The sequence below is a fragment of the Trematomus bernacchii genome, unplaced genomic scaffold, assembly GCF_902827165.1.
Source record: "Trematomus bernacchii unplaced genomic scaffold, fTreBer1.1, whole genome shotgun sequence".
In the NCBI taxonomy this organism is placed as follows: domain Eukaryota; kingdom Metazoa; phylum Chordata; class Actinopteri; order Perciformes; family Nototheniidae; genus Trematomus; species Trematomus bernacchii.
The window spans coordinates 3,598,784-3,618,954 of record NW_022987899.1 but is presented as its reverse complement, the minus strand read 5'-3'; the positions used below and the strand labels follow the sequence as shown (position 1 = coordinate 3,618,954).

Here is a 20,171-nt window from a genome sequence, read left to right as displayed (position 1 = left end):
ATGAGATTATTATGTTTTTGGGGTTTTCCCTTTTCCGTGTTAATGGTCTGCAAAGGCTAAAATCCCTCTGTTCCCTGTGTTCAGACTGGGCTCTGGTTTTAGACAGAGGGTGAAAAGAGGTTCTGTAGCACAGGCAGTATGAGAAAAACAAAGACCTTTTTGAACACTATAGCAACATGTCAGTAGAAGCACAGATTACACATTTTAACCTGAAATTAGCCAAATAGGGCCCCTTTAATATCTAGCATAATACAATTTGATCTGAAAACAAGAGATTGTTACTGTTACCAAAATTATTCTAGTAATGCTCCTCCAGTCTGTTTCTGCCTTGTCTCTAAGCTGTCGTTGAGTAAATGTTTGTTGTTTGTTCTTTTCTTGCAATACCTTGACAACAAGCCTTCGGGGCGTCATGGTCCCCAATCATCTAATATTGTTTTGGCAGTCACAATGTCACACACACACACGAGGCTCTCTGGAAAATGTATTCAAATGTCATTTTACAATAGGCGCTTTCACACCGGAGTACTTTTCCCGTACTTTTCCCAGAAATAGTTCCGATAGTTCCTGGGATGTTGCGTTCACACCAAAAAGATCTTTTTTTTCGGGAACCTTTTCACCCCTTTTTAGTCCCTGCTAGAGAGCAGGGACTTTCCTAGGGAGAAAAAGGTTCCAATTTCTGATTGGCTGGGCGATTTACTGCCACCCAAAGTCCCGGACTCTGGGGGGCTCCGGGACTTCGGGTGGCAGTATACGCCGTGAAGTTGTTTGCGGCATGCCAGTAAACCCAAAGCAGAAGAAGAAGAAGTGACGTCAGTGGCTTCATTTGACTAATCCTCCCTCAGGGACTTATTCCGGTGTGAACGCGATTTACTAGATAGTTCCGGGGAAATAAAAGTTCCGGGAACTATTCCTGGGAAAAGTACTTGGTGTGAAAGCGCCTAATGTGTTTCTGTTGCACCATGTCCTGCTTTTAATGTTCTTTGTAAGGCACTTTGAATAATTTTTAAAGGTACCATATTAATAAAATGGCCTTGCCTTACTGTCAAGGTCTAAAACACGTACACGCACACACGCACACGCACACACACAGACACACACACTGTAGTTTGACAAGGTGCTGAAGGGGGGTTCCAGGATATTGGTGGGTCAGGGCTCCAGGGTCTGGTTCTCTGGGAAGTATCCCACACACACCCTAAAACAAGGGGGATGGAGAGAGAGAAAGTCCAGACCTGGAGGAACAGATCCGTGTTTTCACAGGGGACAATGTTACCTGCTCTGTTTCTATTCCAAACTCTGTGTGTGTGTGTGTGTGTGTGTGTGTGTGTGTGTGTGTGTGTGTGTGTGTGTGTGTGTGTGTGTGTGTGTGTGTGTGTGTGTGTGTGTGTGTGTGTGTGTGTGTGTGTGTGTGTGTGTGTGTGTGTGTGTGTTTTACAGGTCACTTTCACTGACTCAGTCTTAAGCTGTTTGTACTGACTATAAGCTAACTGATGTTTACTGCCAAACACAGCTGCTAGGGAACATGGAGATTGTGGGGTACAGTGGAAAGCAGCAGTAAGGGCTCTAATGTGAGGAGATATATGAAACATTATGTTTATTGCTGACATCACAGTTACACTATCACTGTAAAAGCTACTGATCACATGATGTTGTGTCTCTACTGTGACATGTCTCCATGCTTTAATTTTCAAAAAGCTCTTTATTTTTCTCATACTGCCTGTGCTGCAGCACCTCTTTTCACCCTCTGTCTGAAACCAGAGCCCAGTCTGCTCTGATTGGATAGCTGGTCGGCTCTGTTGTGATTGGTCAACCGCTTAGAGATGTCTATCATGTAAAATGTGTTGGACTCCTAGCCAATAAGAGCGTGAGTGTGTCATAGTTATGTCACTATGTTCCGGAACTTTTGAATTTTAGCCTTTGCACACAATTTATCTACATAACACACTACAGGAAAGAAGCATAATAGGACATGTTTAAAATGGATATTAGCATTGTATCTTCAGAATAATGATTCAGTATTTATTGATTTGGTGTGTCGGTAGAAAGTTAAAAGCAGAGCCTACATTAGTTGTGATGGCAGATGACTGGGTTTTGTTCACCTTCGCTAGCTGGACTCGTGTTGGTGAGAAAAGCGGCGTACCAATAAATGAGGTACTCAGTTCCCTCTTGACTATTTCTGACACCAAGATGTCCGCTTGTATTGTGTTGAATGCCGATTAAAAGGAAGAAGGCCCTTGCGTAGGTTTATCCGAATGTGTCAAAAAGATATGAACCAGAGTTGCAATATTCAGTGACACATCTCTGCTTATAGGCAAATTGGAAGGATCAAGTTTTTGTTTTGTTGGACTAATAAGATATTGAAACTTAAAGCTGACGTATGAGACACATTCTCTCTTTCCTCCCTGCTGACATGTCGGCACGATCAGTCTCCATCCGCTGCTGGACAGGTGGAAGCAGGTGGGAGAGTCGTGGGTGTCGTTCACTCGAGAGGTGAGATCCTACGTCCTCTGTTCCCATTTTCTGTTCCTGCGTTGGTGTGAGTCTGCTACCGGCTCCAAGGGCAAACAAAAAAAGAAACAGGTTGTCAAGGCAACACGGGAGACACTCACACACACCTACACACAAGGTGATGTATGCAGTTTGTAAGGAATACGTCACCGTTTGCAGCGTGAGTGTTTGTAGGCTGGAGCTGAGGAACCTTTCACGACTTCAGAGTGGGATGAGTGGGATTCTGAAGTTGGCAGCATGTCACAATCTTTATTTAAACAGCACTTTAGTCTCACAGCTAGTGTCCGACTTTAACAAAGACTTTGGAAATGATGTACCAGAACACCCTTGAAGTTATATTGAGATCATATTGATGTGGCTTGTTGCCATCCGGCTTGGGGAGAAACAAACTGCATGTAACCCAATCAGGATACAAAAGAAAGGAAACTGTATTTCCTTACAGTTACATGAAAAAGACAGATTACTGATACATTTGTTCTTTTTTAATTCAGCATGTGAGCTTATATGTTCATACATTAGTGTGTGTGAGCTTAGCTGTATGTATTCAACTAAAAATAAGCATTTTCAGTTGTTGCTAGATTTGATTCCGAATCTTTTTAAACTGTAGTGTGTGCTCATGTGTTTCATTATTGGTGTATATGATACTGCCTGACTATGCTTACACTACCCAATCTATCATGGTGTTGCTCCCCCTCTTAACCTAAAAAAAAAGCAGTTTTGATAATCTTTCATCTCTTTTTCTTTCTCATGTGTCATTCATCTCTTTCCCGCCCCCCCGAGAGCCTGAGATAGTTTTAATGGCTGGGCGTGCCCGCGCTCTACATGGAAATGTGGGAAAAATGTAACAACCAGGCAAAATCAAGAGACAGATTCAAAACAAATGGCTAATTAGTAGCTTGGGATTTAAATAGAGCCACAGCCAATAGCAAACAGTTTTGAGAAGGGGACTGGGGAGAGGGATATCAATTTCAATTTTTTAAAGCTGTTTTAATGTGAACTTACTGAGAAAGCATTTATTGTTTGGTTAAGTGGGTGTGTGTGTGAGACAGTGTTGGGAAAATTATAAGGGTTAGGATTTCCCTTTATTGTAGTGTGTTATATTGGTTTGTGTGCATGTAAATGGTCTGCAAAGGCTAAAATCCCAAAGTTCCGGCAAAAAGTTACATCAATATGTAACATTCACTTTTCTATTGGCTAGCGCTCCAACACATTGTACATGATAGGCTAAAGGGTGGGACAACATCTAAGCGGTTGACCAATCACAACAGAGCCGGCCAGCTAACCAATCAGAGCAGACTGGGCTCTGGTTTCAGACAGAGGGTGAAAAGAGGTGCTGCAGCACAGGAAGTATGGGAAAAATAAAGAGCTTTTTGAACATTAAAACATGGAAACATGTTAGGAAAAATTAGCAGACTAGGGCCTCTTTAAAGTACTCCTTATTGCAGAAAGGCCATTTTCAAAATAATACATTATATCAATGGCTTATAATTAGTGATTCATTAATGTGTAAATCAACTAATGCTGGGTATATTAATTCATAACAGTACATAATAATCTATTTGTTGATTTATATTGTTATTACTTGTATTAACCTGCAAAGCAACCAGTGACTAGTAACTAATGTTGTCAGAGTAAAGTAGTGGAGTAGTGCTCAAGTCAATTACAAATACCTCAAACTAAGTACAGTACTTGAGTGAATGTACTTTACACCACTGGTGTGAAAGTTAGTGCGCACATCTGTGTTGTGTGTGCATGTCGGCCCTTTTTCTTATGTGTGTCTATAGCGGTATATGTTTAATAAGTATGATATGCAGCCAGCATTACCGGAGGGGCAAACGGATCTGGAACTGCTCAAATGCAAACACCTTGTTCAACCAGGCAAAAGATCAGACTGACACTGTCAAGTTCAGCTTTTGCCGGAAAATGAAATGATCAAAGGACTTTAATCTGATGTTGGATCACAGCCTGTGATGAATTAAGGATTCATTTGTTAGATTGAACTACCAAGAATGGATTAGGCTGGTATAGAAAAGGCAAATACGGAGAAACTGAAGGATGAAATGAACCCATTTGCTCATAAGGAAAGCAATTTGTCTTCTTCCTCCCCCCTCTTCTCTGTTACTGTCTGAACAAAGGAAATGCTACGCCTGAATGTTAGCAGCCCCACCAGAGTCAACAACAGACAAAACAATATGAAATTAAAACGGATAACTTTGTATACAAGAAGGCAGCCAATTCCCTGTACGCCGTCCAAGATCCCAATCCTAATAAACTCCCCACTGGTCTCTGCCAAGTCTAATTTGTTCCTTCTGCTTGTGTTTCTGCACAGAGACATCTTGATTAAGACACACACCCCTCCAAAGGGTCGGACCAACTCCTTATCTCGCAGCAAGGAAGTGAGGAAGGAACCATCAACGCTGACACAAAGGGTGGGCCGCCTGCGTCCGTCATGTTTTGGTTTTTGCAGTTGCACTTATTCCATTGGCTATCCAGATATAATGTAATTTATTAGTTTTTTATATTGACACTAAGCAATACGACATGGAGTCAAAGCAGTCGTGATTGTTGATCTGCTAACCAAACAATGAATTCCAGGAATGAACATTATTTTCTGGCCAACAAACAAAAACATTAAAGAGGACATATTTAGCCAATTTTCAGTTTCTTATTAGTATTTGGTGCTTCTACTGTGACATGTTTCCATTCTTAAATGTTCAAAAAGGTCTTTTCTCATATATTGAATGGAGCGAAACCATTTAGATGTCATGAAGAAAAAAGGGTTTGAATAGAAAAGGAGTCAAGGTGAGAATTTTATCTCCCCCAATAGTACAACTAATTGAAAGCACTAGTGAGAATATAAATACAGGAAGAGAATTTGGCAGGTGTGAGTGATCCAGGAGTGAAAGAGGAGAAGTAAAGGAGGACGTGAGAAAGAGGATGTAGTTATGTTGGTAGGACAAGTGGTGCTCCTGTGTTTCACTCCTCTTCCCTTCAGCAGGGGTGGTCCTCTACGTAGATAACCCCAGCCAGACAGCCGTGGGTGATAGAGATCAGATTGAGATGACAGACTGGAGAGCTGCCCAGAAACACACACACACACACACACACACACACACACACACACACACACACACACACACACACACACACACACACACACACACACACACACACACACACACACACACACACACACACACACACACACACACACTAATGAGGAGGAAATTAAAAAGGCATTCTGAAGAAAAAGAAAAGAACAAATCAGCATTCTTTGTTGTTTGTCTTTCGCAGGAGGAGGAGAAGAAGAAGTGAGTGAAAACAGAAGGCTGGAAGTCCTTTGTTCTGTCAAACAAACACGTCAACTTCCCAGAACTGTCTAGTAAAGCTGCAACACGAGTGCTCACAGGATATACCGTTTCATTGCGCTCCCAAATATCCCATTTGCTTATCCCCAGTGTATCTTTTACAGCTGCTTATCCCTTATCTTAGAAAGAAACAAAAGCGTGTTTTCTTCATGTTGTACTGGTGGCTGTCTTACCTCTGAGAGTAGATAGGAGCAGTTATGTAAAGGGGTCTCTGGTACACAAGGCGCGTTCACACCGGAGTACTTTTCCCCGTACTTTTCCCGTTTAGTTCCGATAGTGCCTGGAATTTTGCGTTCACAACAAAAAGAGTACTTAGATCCGAGAACTTTTACCCCCATTTTTAGTGCCTGCTAGAGAGGTGGTACTATCCTGGGGAGAAAAAAGTACCAATTTCTGATTGGCTGGGCGAATTGCAAACCACGCCCCGTAAAACTCTGAAAAGTTTTTTGAAGCCGCCATTGTATTTGCTGGCATTAGCATTATTAGCATTAGCATTAGCCCCGCGCACCAACGGAGAGAGACTAACTTATGGCAACACAAAAAAAAACATGGGAGCGGTGGAGTGATGAGGAGGTGTCGGCGTTCTGGCGATTTACTCGGAAGGCTTCAGTAGAAGCTGCTGGGAGTCCCAGCAGCTTCTACTGAAGCCAGTCCCCCAACTCCGTGAAGTTGTTTGCGGCCTGCCAGTAAACCCAAAGCAGAAGAAGAAGAAGTGACGTCAGCGGCTTCATTTGCGTAATCTTCCATCAGGGAACTTATTCCGGTGTGAACGCGATCTGTACTTAAAGTTCCATGGGGGTACTAAGTGCTGGGAACTAAGTGCTGGGCACTAAGTACGGCAAAGTATACTTGGTGTGAAAGCGGCTACTGGTTTGGGTCTTACCTAACAGATTGAGACTTTGTTTCAGTATTACAGTGTTAGAGGATAGACCATCTTCTATACTGGAAATGTCATCACATTAATAACACAATTATTTCCCAATTTTGGGATGTATCGTGTCATATCGTGTCATTTGGTATTGTATCGTATTGATTGTTTAATTTCTTGTCATATTGGGTTGTTTGTGCTGTGTCGTATTGTACCGTATCGTACCTTATCGTGTCGTACCGTATAGTATTGTATATTTCTAGTTGTGGGCCCCAAGGTCTAGTCCTGGGCCCTCATGTTTTCATCCATACACTTCATAAAGCATCTGTTTTGACTGCTATGCTGACGACATTCAATTCTCTATTCTTACACGATGATCCGAACCCTTTAAATCTGGCATCTGTATTAAAGGATATTGGGGTACAATGACATAAATTGGTCTGCATACAGTAAAGCCCAAACAAATGATAAAGATTGAAAAACTGTGCGATCAGTGTGTAGACAGTTTTTTTGGTGGACCATGCTGCAGATGACAACTCTGTCCTTGATGTCATATCTCAACTTCAATTGGTTTATTTGAGGTTGCATCAGCAAAGCAACTGTCATACCACATTTACCCTTGATGTCTCAGAAACCACAGCTCACAGCAGAGAAGAAGCCTTGCCCCATGTGTGTCTGCGGATGACAGATCATGTGTGATGATTCATCACAGTGGCCTAATGTCTCTTTATTGCTTCACTGATGTTATTCATGTTTGCGATACCTCAGGGATTCATGAACTGCTGATCCTGCTGACAGACTAAAAAAAACGCAGCTCAGATTGGAAATTATGAGCAGGGGATAAACGTGTCAAATTTTTTCCACTTAACTCTTCTCCGTAAGGATCGGCCTGGTGTGTGTGTGTGATGTGTAAGGTTGGGAGGGTTACTTTAATAATGTATTCCACTTACCTTTAAAGAAATGTAATCAGTAACCAATCTGAATATCACAACATAAAAGTAACCTGATTAACGTCTGTTACTTTTAGATTACCTCAATATCAAATGCAATATCAATAAGATGTTTTTTACTTAAGTGTATTATGTAACACAATAGAACAATGTGACCTTACAAAAGAAGAAACCAAGATATTTAGGATCAAAAATGATTTTATTTAAAGGAAAACCTGCCTTTCATGAAGCATATTCAGGTGGTAGCCTATACACCAACAATGAAACACATGACCACACACTACAGTTTAAAAAAGCAGATGTAAAATCTGAGCAGACAGAAAATGCTCTGTTTTAGTTTAATACACACAGTTAAGCTCACACACTATTTTATGAACATATAGGTCCACCTACTGAATTAAAAACAGAACAAATGAACCAAAGAAAGTGAAAACCATAAAGCCGATTCGGGCAGTAGGCAAATAGATTCACATTTAAAGTATAGTATAGTACAGTACAGCTTTTATGAAATGTAACAGTAAGGGAATACATTTTTCTTCTATCCTCATATGTAATCCTGTTTCATGTAATCCATTACTCCCAGCCTGGCGTTGTGTGAGAGTCTGTGTGCCAGAGGTCACTGTCTCTCGGTCCAGACGGCTCCGACTCAGGTTCTCAGTGTGGCTTCACTAATCTGCCGTAATTATGTCTCACAGCGAGCTCACTCAGTCACACACATACATCGACTCTCTGTCTCTTTCCCTCTATTTCCTCCCTTTTTCTCAGAACACCAGAGTCGTGGTTGCCTCAGGATGGATAGCAGTGTGTATGTGTTTATGTGTGTGTGCAGGGTTACTTTAAATATGTAACCTGTGAACAAATATAATCAGAAGATTAATCTGAGTATCACAATTTAAAAGTAACAATTACTTTCTGTTACTTTTAGATTGCTGTAAGAGAATACCGTGTTTGTATCCTGATTTAGTTATCCCATTACATGTAATCCATTACTCCCTGAGCCTGTGTGTGTGACACGGTGTTACCCATGCCCACACACACATCTCAAAGGACTCCCTTCACAGCTTCAGGGATAAAAAGGAGACTCAAATGCCTTCGTGACTTGCCATATAGTGAAAGGGGTTTCCAATGTGAGAGTCATCCGCTGCACGCATCACACTCCTCTCCACTGCCACAGTGACGCATATCTTCCTTGTGTTTAATCAGCCAGCACGCCTCAGGCTGTGCGGTGATGCAGAAGAAGTGTGGGCATTGTAAAGCCAGACTACCTGACCAGGTTCATGGGAGTTCAGTGTGAAGTGATGCCCTAGCTATTCCATTATTTATTTCTCTTACAAAGAAATTGGTGACTTTTGTGAAGCTATAGACATTTAGGAACAAGTTAGAAACACTAATATGATATGTGTATGTCTCTTAATGTCCACTATGTTTGTATATGTACATGGATGCACTGCAGGACGGAGTCCAGAACAAATTTCCTTACGGGGACAATAAAGTATATCGTATCGTATCGTATCGTAATATACGGGATTCAATGGTTGGTTAATTACTTAAAGAGGCACTATTATGTTGTTTTTTTGTTTTTTTGGGGGGTTTTCCGTTTCCTGTAGTGTGTTATATAGGTTTTGGATCACAACAGCTAACCAATCAGAGCAGACTGGGCAGATCATACAAGTTTAAAACAGCTCTGATTCTCGAAAAAAACACAAAGATGAGTTATTGTCCAGCTGTTAACATCCATCTTTGTGTAATCTTGCTAAATTGTTGGCTTGATATAAATAGTTTAACTGCATTATAACTTTCTTGCCCTGTTGAACTTGTAATGTTGCCTTCTCTCATTAATTTCTTTTGTCAATAGTCAGTAAAACTTATAATAACTGTTAAATACTGTATGTTGTATTTATTGTATATTTCATTTGGCTTTCTTTCTCACTGTTTCCTACTGTGAAGCACTCATTTCACATTATCTTCGAGTGTTTTGCATCATAGTGAAAAATGTTCATCATAATAAAAAATAAAAACTACTTTTACAGCTGAGCCTGCAATTTCCATCTCCCCTCTGCATAAAAAAAGGACATTTGACCAACTGTTTATCTTTGATTTTGCCACAAAAACAAACATGTTTGATAGTGCAATAACTCTAAAACTAGAAAATGTAGTTTCATTACCACAAGTACAAATTATACACGAAGCAAAAATGTTTTCATGTTTGCAAGGCAAAGAAAACAACAGCTATAGCACAAATTAACCCCATATTCTGCTCATTGTCAGGGTCATATTTGTATTTTGTTTCTTCATACTGTGACATGTCTCCATGCTTTAATGTTCAAAAAGCTCTTTATTTTTCTCATGCTTCAGCACCTCTTTTCAGCCTCTGTCTGAAACCAGAGCCCAGTCTGCTCTGATTGGTTAGCTGGCTGTCTTGTGATTGACCAACCGCTTTGAAATGTCCCGCCCCTTAGCCTATCACGTACAATGTGTTGGAGTGCAAGCTAATAGAAGCTCATTGTAAGTAGAAAGAAATCAAAGTCTCCTCCAGAAAACAAAAACATGTCGCCTTTTTGACGTTATTGTCTTTTCATGAAAGTTTGTAAAATATGTTTTTAACTGACAGCAGTGAGCATGGTATAGTTTTCTTCTCACAGATGAAATATACAGTAGCTATGTGGCATGATTGAACAAGGAAATGAAAAGTAATATCATTAATATGACAGAATTGGAGCATGCAGACGACAAAACATAAAATAAACCCTTCTTTAGGTAAACATCTAAAAATAATGAACATAATGTGATCTAACAAGGAATTGTCTTCCAAAATAACTCAGGCAACATGATGAAGAGTTACTCATTAATGTTTCAATGATGTATGTTGACGTGAACTCTATTTAACCCTGTGACAGCATTTATTTATTCAGAAGGCTGGTCGGGCTTACAGGACAAACCTGTTTCTCTTCAGAGGAACGTTGTGGAGCGTTTGGTGTGTGTGTGTGTGTGTGTGTGTGTGTGTGTGTGTGTGTGTGTGTGTGTGTGTGTGTGTGTGTGTGTGTGTGTGTGTGTGTGTGTGTGTGTGTGTGTGTGTGTGTGTGTGTGTGTGTGTGTGTGTGTGTGTGTGTGTGTGTGAACCCCTCTGAGCTCATTAAACTGTTAATATTTCTGTCTTCCTCTTCAAGAAAAAAACCTAAAACCTCACAAGATATTGCATGCTCAATAGCTGAAACACACAGCACTGTACACACAAACACTCACACACACACACACACAAAGCCTCGTAAAGCTTTTCTGACTAAATGCGTGCCTAGCTGCTTGCTTAAACACACACTCACTCACACACACTCACACACAGACGTACACACACGGCTGCAGCACAGCACTCTTATTTAAACTGATGCGAGTGCTGTCACGACATCCGACTAGTCCTATTTGTTCCACAGAAGCCTTGGCGTGAGAGTGCAGGGTCACCCCACTGGCTCTCATGCAAATCCATTCAGCACACGCACGCACGCACGCACGCACGCACGCACGCACGCACGCACGCACGCACGCACGCACGCACGCACGCACGCACGCACGCACGCACGCACACACACACACACACACACACACACACACACACACACACACACACACACACACACACACACACACACTTAATAGTCCTGCAGATAAGCAAAAAGACTGAGAGAGACAGACAGGCAGGCAAGAAGAGATAGAGAAACATGCAGAGAGAGCAGAGTGGAAAGGAAACCAGTGGACGACAGACAGACAGACAGACAGACAGTCCGATTCTTACTTACAGAGTTGCTACATTCATTCAATTTAGTAACATGGAGACAATTTTGTAAGACGTTTGTAACAATACTTATCCGATCATCTTAACTCATGTGAACTCAAACTAACATTATTGATTTTATGGGAACGTGTTTTGAGACTTTTCAGTCATAGGCTCCTATTCTTTGTGTATGTGTTGTGCTATAATTAGGATTTTAAGTGTTGTTTTTATTGTTATTAGTTATAGTTTCTATGTGTTGCTCTGAGGACAGCTACCCTTGATACGGGTAAATTAGTTATATACTTGCAGCGCTTTTAGTAAACGCTGCGCACGTGTTGTGGTTTCTTCATTTGCATGTGTTTTGCCACTTTTTCTTTTTGGGCCGTTGTAGTGCGTTTTGCCTATGTCGGCCATCGTACTTACGTTAGATCAAATCAGTGTCATGCAAAGTTTTAAAAAAAATTTGCTGACAAAGGAGTCCCAGCGACACACAACATAACAGGTGGATGTTTCGTGCACAAGAGAACTCAAAGAAATACCAAGAAATTAAGCTAACATAGGAAGAGCACAGTGAAAACAAAGGGTGCTATTTGGGACAACTGGGCGAGTGAATGTAGAATAGCTTATGTAAAAAAAGTAATATCCTACTACAGAATAAATAACTCCAAAGTGTGTGTGTGTGTCCTGAGTGCAGTTTCATAAAGCTCCTCTGTCATTGTCAGTCAGTTCTGCAGAGTGCTGGTCCTGCAGGATTGTGGTGAGTTAAACCTGCATGGTTGGCCATCGGATTTGTCCCGCACAGCCTAGCCCAAATATGTCAAGCGTGACAATATTAGTCACTTCATGCCAAAAAAAGAATAGTGGGTCATATGCAGCCCTCCTCCTCTTCCCCCTCTTAAAATTTGGACATTCACAAACACACACGCACACACACACACTTTCGCCTGGCGCCCCTCCCCCTCCTTCTCCTTTCCCTCCCTCTCACGCAAGCACACACTCAGCATGCTTCATTATACACACAACATAGCGTGCCGGAAACAGACTCAATAGAGGCCAAGCTCCCGGTCCCTGCAGGCTCAATGCCCCTAAAACACTGAGCACCTTCCCAAATTAGGTTAATTTGCCTTTGCCACGGAGACTGCCCAAAATACCGTCTAGTGGTTGCACAAACAATTATGACTGATATTTGTTTTTGGTGTCCTGACTGGGTTGAATAACCAGACTATAGCTGAAGTGAAATATGTATGAGACCCATTAAAAGTATGATAATCAAGACGAACAAAGAGTTATTGTTGAATATGTATTTAGACTTTTTCAAAACATTTGTTATTTGATATACCCCAAAGGGAGCTCTGATAAACCATTTGGAGCTATTAATTGATTTATATATTTTAAATAAACATAGGCACAGAGAGAGGGTTTGTTTCACCTCTCCCCTCTTTGGCACAATAGTGTGCACTGCACGGTTTGATTATATTCTCTGCCTGAGTACAACATTTCCCCCCCCCCCCCCCCCCCCTTTGTCACATTCATCATTTTCTTTCTGCAGTGGAGGCAGATAAAAAGGCACGAGAGGAAGGTATAGGCTAGACTGGAGTGGGCGGGTGCAATTTGCATCAGAGCGACTGCGTCTGCACGATCAACTGACGGGTCCAGGAATAGCACCAACAAATCAAATCAAAGCAAAGAGTTATCTCTCCTCCTGTATTACGGTGGGTGACATGTATTACGGTGGGTGACATTAATCCACAGTAAAACTCTAAATTTGCTTTGGTCAGCCGCTGAGAAATAAGGGCGACCATATCACATAAAAAAATGTCTGTCTGAAGACATTTGTAAACTAATATAACCATGAAAAGATTGGTCCTGTAAAAGCCCCTGCGGGAATGTCTGGCCGTTATTTCAAATTACTTCTGAGGCAATGAATTAAACGCACACAACCCAAACAGAGCATGGAGTGCGACCTATGCAAGCAGGGAGATTTCATCTAAGTCGACTCTAAAGGCACCCTAATTATGCAAATGTTTGGTTCATATTTATATTTAGTGTCTCTACTGTGACATGTTTTCATGCTTTAATGTTCAAAAAGCTCTTTATTGTTCTGCAGCACCTCTTTTCACCCTCTGTCTGAAACCAGAGCCCAGTCTGCTCTGATTGGTTAGCTGGCCAGCTCTGTTGTGATTGGTCAACCGCTTAAAGATGTCCCGCCCCTTAGCCTATCACGTTCAATATGATGGAGCACTAGCCAATAGAAGCGTGAGTGTTACATAATGATGTCACTTTGTTGACGAAGTAACAAAGGAGTCCAATGGAGGTGCGGTCTAAATTTAGTGCACCTGTTGTGTGTCAGGGATTGTGGAAAGACAAAGAGGTTGAGCTAAGTTCAGATATTTCTGTCTTTTATTTTGTAACGCATCACAGTAATAAGCCAAGTTTGGCCTCTTAGCAGCTTGATTTTATTGGGAGTTTAATCGCTACAATACATAAGAGTGTCAATATCAGTTTCATGTTCCTGTATCTTAGCGACTCATTTCCTCTCATCTTTAACTCTGTTGCTGCCACAGGAATGCCACTGGCCTGTTCATGTCAATCATGAAGTCAGTCAGGGCCCTTCCTGTTTCCTCCCCTGAGACTGACGGTGGTTAAATGGGTTGTGGTAAAGGGTCAACTTGCTCGAGAGGTTAAAATAAGAAGGTGGTCTAGGGGTTAGGGTGGCCTTGTTAGGGAATACCAGGCATTTCAGATTAGGAGCTATATTCAATTCAAATACGCAGAGGTGGTCAAATACCCAGATCTTGTACTTAAGAAATAGCAGTGGTGGATAGTCACTAAGTATATTATCTCATGTACTACTATGTTGACATTCTTTACTTGAGTGTTTTCATACTATATCGTTTTGAGGCAAATATTGTACTTATTATTCCACTACATGTATTTAACACTCATTGTTAGCTACTGTATACAAACACATGATGGGATGCAGTAATGTTATTTCAAATAAACATTGTTAGTATTTTAAAAAGTTCCACATTGAGGAACTACAGTACACTTTAACTTTGTAGTACATTTTGCTTGGGTGTTCAACTCTTAACTGGACTGATATCTGCACTGCTCTGTACGGGAAGGGACAGAGCAGTGCAGACTGTATCAGATTAAGAGACTGTGGTCTTTTGGAGAGCAGGGGGCACTACTGCAGACCTTTTAAGACTCTGTTGTCATAATGAATCGAATATACAGACTGGTAAAGAAGACCATCTCTGTCCTGGGGAGCCTTCTGGACACTGTGAAGGAGGTGGGGGACAGGAGAACGATGGACAAGCTGTCCTCCCTGCTGGACAACATGTCCCCCCCCCCCCCCCCAGGACACTGCACTGTGCAGCTCTTATAGCGACAGGCTGCTTCAGGCCGGTGTCTCACGGAGCAGGTCCTTCCTTCCTGCAGAGGTCAGGCTGTAAAACCCCCACGACCCCCAACACAGTACAGACTGCTACAATCTTGTGCATAAAACCTGCTATTTGCAATGTGCAATATTCACATTTCTTTGCAAATCTAATGTGCAATACTCACTGTTTTGTGCAACACCTTAATTTGTTTAAAGTACTTCTACTTATTTTTAGCCATGGACGTGTACTTATTTCTGTTTATTTGTATTTTACTACTGACATGTGCTTTTATCTATTTGTAATGTTAGCTTACTTTGTAGGATTGTTTGTATTTTATCTGCTGTGTCACTTTTGCTGTAACAATGTACATTTCCCCGCTACGGGACTATAAATAATACATTTCTAATTCTGATAATGACATTTTACTGATAATACTTCTTAACATTTTTAATAGGACTTTTATTTGTTATGGAGTATTTTAAGACCAGAGTATTTCTGCTTTTAATTAATTAAAGGATCTTAGTACAAAACTACTAATTCTCCATTTCAGTAATCAAGTAACCAAGGGATCAATAAAGTTGATTTTAATAATACATAATCACTTATTTGTTCCTTATTTGTATTATTAATCTGAATCTTTAAATAGCACATGTTTTTGGATTGCATGAGGTTGTTTATCAATGATACTCAGTCTATTGACGCTCATTAAATATATATTTATAATGCTTTTATTTGTATAGGCAATTTAGCTTCCTTCCTAACTCTGGCTAACTGACCAATGTACGTTTCCTGCGTGGTTACGTGACAAACAGTCTATGGTGACAACGTTACGCCGTAGCCATAGCAACAGCCAGAGCATGGCTCAGGACAGGAAAAGAATCAGTCAAACTTTTGGGTATTTTATGATAATTTTCGACTTTATTTCACAAGAGACAGGTGACTATGGGTAAGTGAACATGTCTTCTGTTTACAAGTCGAGTGTATTTAAATGTAAAAGCTTCATACTTGCAAGACTGCAGCGGTAACGTTAGAGGACAGACAGCATTGATTTGTTTACAGGTTAACGTTAGCTTATTTAGCTAACCTAACACCCGTTTTTAAGTCATATTTTACTTATCTTATTTTTTCACAAAGTGGTGGCCTCTCCTTTTATAAATAATTACGTACAGCAATGTCGAGTTTATAATGTCTAACGTTACTTTGCTTGCATCTAAACTGCATTTTAGACACTATCTTGGGACTTACCTACACATATATCAGTCATTGATAATAATTAGCAGTGGTGGAAAGTAACCAAGAACATTCACTCAAGTACTGTAATTAGGACACTTTACAGGTACTTCTACTTTACTCAAGTATTTTCATTTTTGCTGCAAATGTTGTATCTTTACTCCACAATTTTTTGTTTACTGATTTATTTAGTGGCTACTTTATAAATGAGGATTTTGACACACAATTATTTGGTAAAACGTTTAAAATATGATTATTTGGTATAGATTCAACCATCCAACATTATATTTAAGTAACTAAAACAATCAGTGGGTTAAAATAAAAAAAATTGGCAGCCATTTTGTATTTTTACAGGCTAGTATTAGTACTTTTACTCCAGTAAAGGATCTGAATACTTCTTCCACCACTGCTTTTTGGCTAGGAAGAGGCTGTGGGAGGCAGTAGCTCACTCTGTGGGGACTTTGTTTGGGAACTAGGCCGGTTGAAGTCCAGAACAGAACCAGTACAGAGTGTGGCTGGTTGCTAGAGGGAGGCCGGTTCACTGTCTGGGTACTGCCGAGGTACCCTTGAGCAAAATGACTAACTGCCACTATGATAAAACGTCCTGCTCATTAAATAAACAATGATCTTATAGATGAATTTGTTTTATTTCAAATCAATCTTCTTTTTTCATGATCGAAAATAATAACAGTAAAGCATTATTTGTATAGCACTTTTCATACATAGGATGCAGCTTACAATTATTATATTTAACAATATGGCAAGAAATTCACTTCAGCTAGCTTAAATCTTTTAGCACAAATGCAGATTATGTGCATGATATGATATCAAGGAGGTAAAATAGGGAAGATAACAAATAATACAAATAATACAAAAGTTCACAACAGATAACACACTCAGGAAAAGTAAGAAACACATAATACAAAATGAATAAATACAATAAAAAAAGAAAAAGAATAATAAAGTCTAAAGTCTTTCCTGGTAGGCTGGTCCACAGTTTTGGGTGCGTAGTGGATCAAATCTGCTTCACCCATGATGTTTTATGGGACTTTTGGAATATTTAAAAAGGATAAGATGTGTTGGGGAAATGTCTTCATCTCGTGTCCTCCCTTCTCAATATCAGCCACATGCTTTTTACTTTTACTTGTCTTCTTACTCATTCCGAATTGACCCCCCTCATGAGTTTACACGTTCGTGTGTATGTTCCCTCTCACGACTTAGGCATGCGTCCATGCAGAATAGATGAGTTTATGAACAGCTTGCCTCCCTCACATTAGACTGATTAATAGTTCAATCAGGGCTAAAACGGACAAAATGTCACGGGGGGACAGTTGTCATGCAAAATCAGCCTTTTATATGTGGGCCATTACAAGGAGGCCTGCTTAATGCTGTCACAGGGCGTTACTAATGTATCTGCCTTGTGTAAGCCAGTGATTGAGGATCCTCTGCTGCTTTTAAATACAGAGCCTAGAGACAGTAGGGGGGCAATCAGGCTATTAGCGTGCATGAGCATGAAGCCTGCTATTTGACTGGGTTTGCTCTGATGTGTGTGTGAGAGAGGCCGAGGCTGTACACGCTACTTGTTTACATGTTCAACGTTGTAGTGTGTGTATCGAGTTAAACCTGCCTGTCTTTGCATGACATAGTTTGTATTTGGATGTGTTCATTGTGCTTGTGGCCACATCCGTGTGTGTTTGTGCTGTGCATTGTCCTGCGTGTCCTCTCACTCTATTTCCCTCTGATGGTCTGCGAGGGCATTTCATGTCTGGCATGCAGCCGGGCGCAGGGAACCATCTGATAGGAGTGACCCATGGCCCTGAGTTACCCAGAGGTATTTCATCTGAGGTCAAGTGTTTAGTTGGCGTGATAGTTTCCCCTCACTAGCAGTAGACTAATAGATAAATGCCCTGAGAGCTTGCACACACTGACAGACAGACAGAGGCAGCGTCAGGCTTGCACTTTTCTCCTCGCACGACCTCCTGATCTCATGAACACAATACGGTCTGTTCCTCTGTGGCCTCTGGTACACCTAATTGGAACACACACTAAGACCACGCCTTGCCAAAATGTCTTTTCATATTACCCACACTTGGGAAGGTTGAATAAGTCCTTGTTAAACTTTATGTTGCCCCTGCGGTGGAGGACAGGCTAATGTATGGCTGAAGTCAAAATACCCTCAGCCGTGAAATGCCGTAGTCTACAGTCTAAAGGCTTAATGCCATAAGCTTTACTGATTAATCTATTGAATGGAGTGTACCGTAAATGGGTTTAATATGGCGGACATCACGCTAAGGGATTTGCCCTTACATTAACCTCAGGATAAGTGCTATTCATCAGTTTAAAAGTACCCCCCACTTTTTTTCTTGGGTAACACTTGGTAGAACACAATGTTCCAGGATGCTTGTTGAAATACTTTGATAACAGTTTTTTGTTCATCATTTTTACAATTATAACAAACTTAAGTTGTATTTCTTGAAGCTGCTACTGTTGGTCGTTTTGTTTTCATTCACAGTGGGTGGATTTTATGCAAAAATGTTAGTTAAAGACAGAAAACAAAACAAAAGAAGAATGCCTAAACAAGAAATAGACGATGTATTTTCCCCCTAATATTTCTACATAAGCCTAGAGTAAAAAATAACTGTCCGAAAAATCCCTTGATTAGCTAAATTACCCAACATTTTTTGTAACTATTATTTGATCTGATAAAATTATTATTCTATTCATAAAAAATGTACAAAGGACATATTCTGCTCATTTTCAGGTCAGTGTTTCCCACAGATCTGAAATATACTTGTGGTGGTAGCCGAGAACGGGGGGGGGTGTGTGTGTGTGTGTGTGTGCTAGTGGAGCACGCTCATGAACTGTTCGCCGGAGCCTCGCAGCGGGGTTACTGCGGAGTGCACAAAGCAGACCCTTCACACGATAGCAGAGCGAACAGGTACAGGAGGGGTAGAGCGAGGGATCATTGTCCACTAGTTAATCGATCGCAGATGGCGTCGTGCTCGCGGACGGATACAAAAATGTAAACCTAAATGGGTCGCGAAATATACTTTGGGGGACGTTAATATACCTGGGCGGCCCGCCCAAGTAAAGTCTATGTGTGGGAAACCCTGCAGGTTCATATCAGTATGTAGTGTCTCTACTGGGACATGTTTCCATGCTTTAATGTTCAAAAAGCTCTTTATTTTTCTCATACTGCCTGTGCTGCAGCACCTCTTTTCACCCTCTGTCTGAAACCAGAGCCCAGTCTGCTCTGATTGGTTAGCTGGTCGGCTGTGTTGTGATTGGTCAACCACTTAGAGATGTCCTGCCCCTTAGCCTATCACGTACAATGTGTTGGAGCGTGTTTGCAAACAGAAGCACAAGTGTTACATGGTGATGTCACCATGTTCCGAAAGCAAACAAATGTCTCCACTGAGGTGTTTCAGGCAGGGGGGGGAGTGTCTGGGCCTGGGCCTCTTTAATTGGAAAGATTAATTAGTATTGAAACAAATGATTAGTTGCAGCACCAAATGGATGTCATACAAACATACTATTCCCAGTATAGCTATTTCTACTCTTCTCTTGTTTCCAGGAGACGAGGAGAGATCTACGGAGGCGGAGCAGGAGGGGGAGGAGGAAGTGAAGCTGGTCCTTCACTGTCCTCCCATCTACCCGCTGCCTGAAGGGATAAAAAAGGTAGGCAGTGATTCAGAAATCATCTTCCTGAAAAGCAGGCGGGTACCTTACGGGTTTTCTATTTGAAGTTAAATCTGAACACCCTCTCAGGGGAACATACATCAAATCATTTTTTATGCATTCTGCTCGCGACCATGTTACCTTTCAAAGCTGCATGTTAATGAAACACCATATTGACACAACATATGCCACTTTTTTTCACAACCCATCCTGGTAAATGTTAATGCTTCTCTCTCTCCTTATGCTGCAGTCATCAATATGACCAGAATAAGAAATGGAACAATGTCTCTCCCTATAATATTCCATCTGTTTTAACATAAAGCACTTAGGAAGCACCATGGCGATGATGGCGTGTTGCTTTATTTCCTCGTCAATGTCAGGTGGCAGTTACATATTACCATATGATATGCCATATGGTATGAA

At 41.0% G+C, this 20,171-nt stretch overlaps 1 protein-coding gene across 1 annotated transcript in view; it reads left to right on the top strand.

The window, feature by feature from the left end:
* The first annotated feature begins 15,646 nt into the window (after window positions 1-15,646).
* The window catches only part of lekr1 (leucine, glutamate and lysine rich 1), an 89,854-nt gene continuing 85,329 nt past the window's right edge, over window positions 15,647-20,171 (top strand). The window contains exons 1-2 of the mRNA XM_034114615.1: window positions 15,647-15,786; window positions 19,645-19,748. Coding sequence (XP_033970506.1) covers window positions 15,783-15,786; window positions 19,645-19,748 — 108 coding nt within the window. The 5' untranslated portion in view covers window positions 15,647-15,782. The remainder of the gene's footprint in view (window positions 15,787-19,644; window positions 19,749-20,171) is intronic.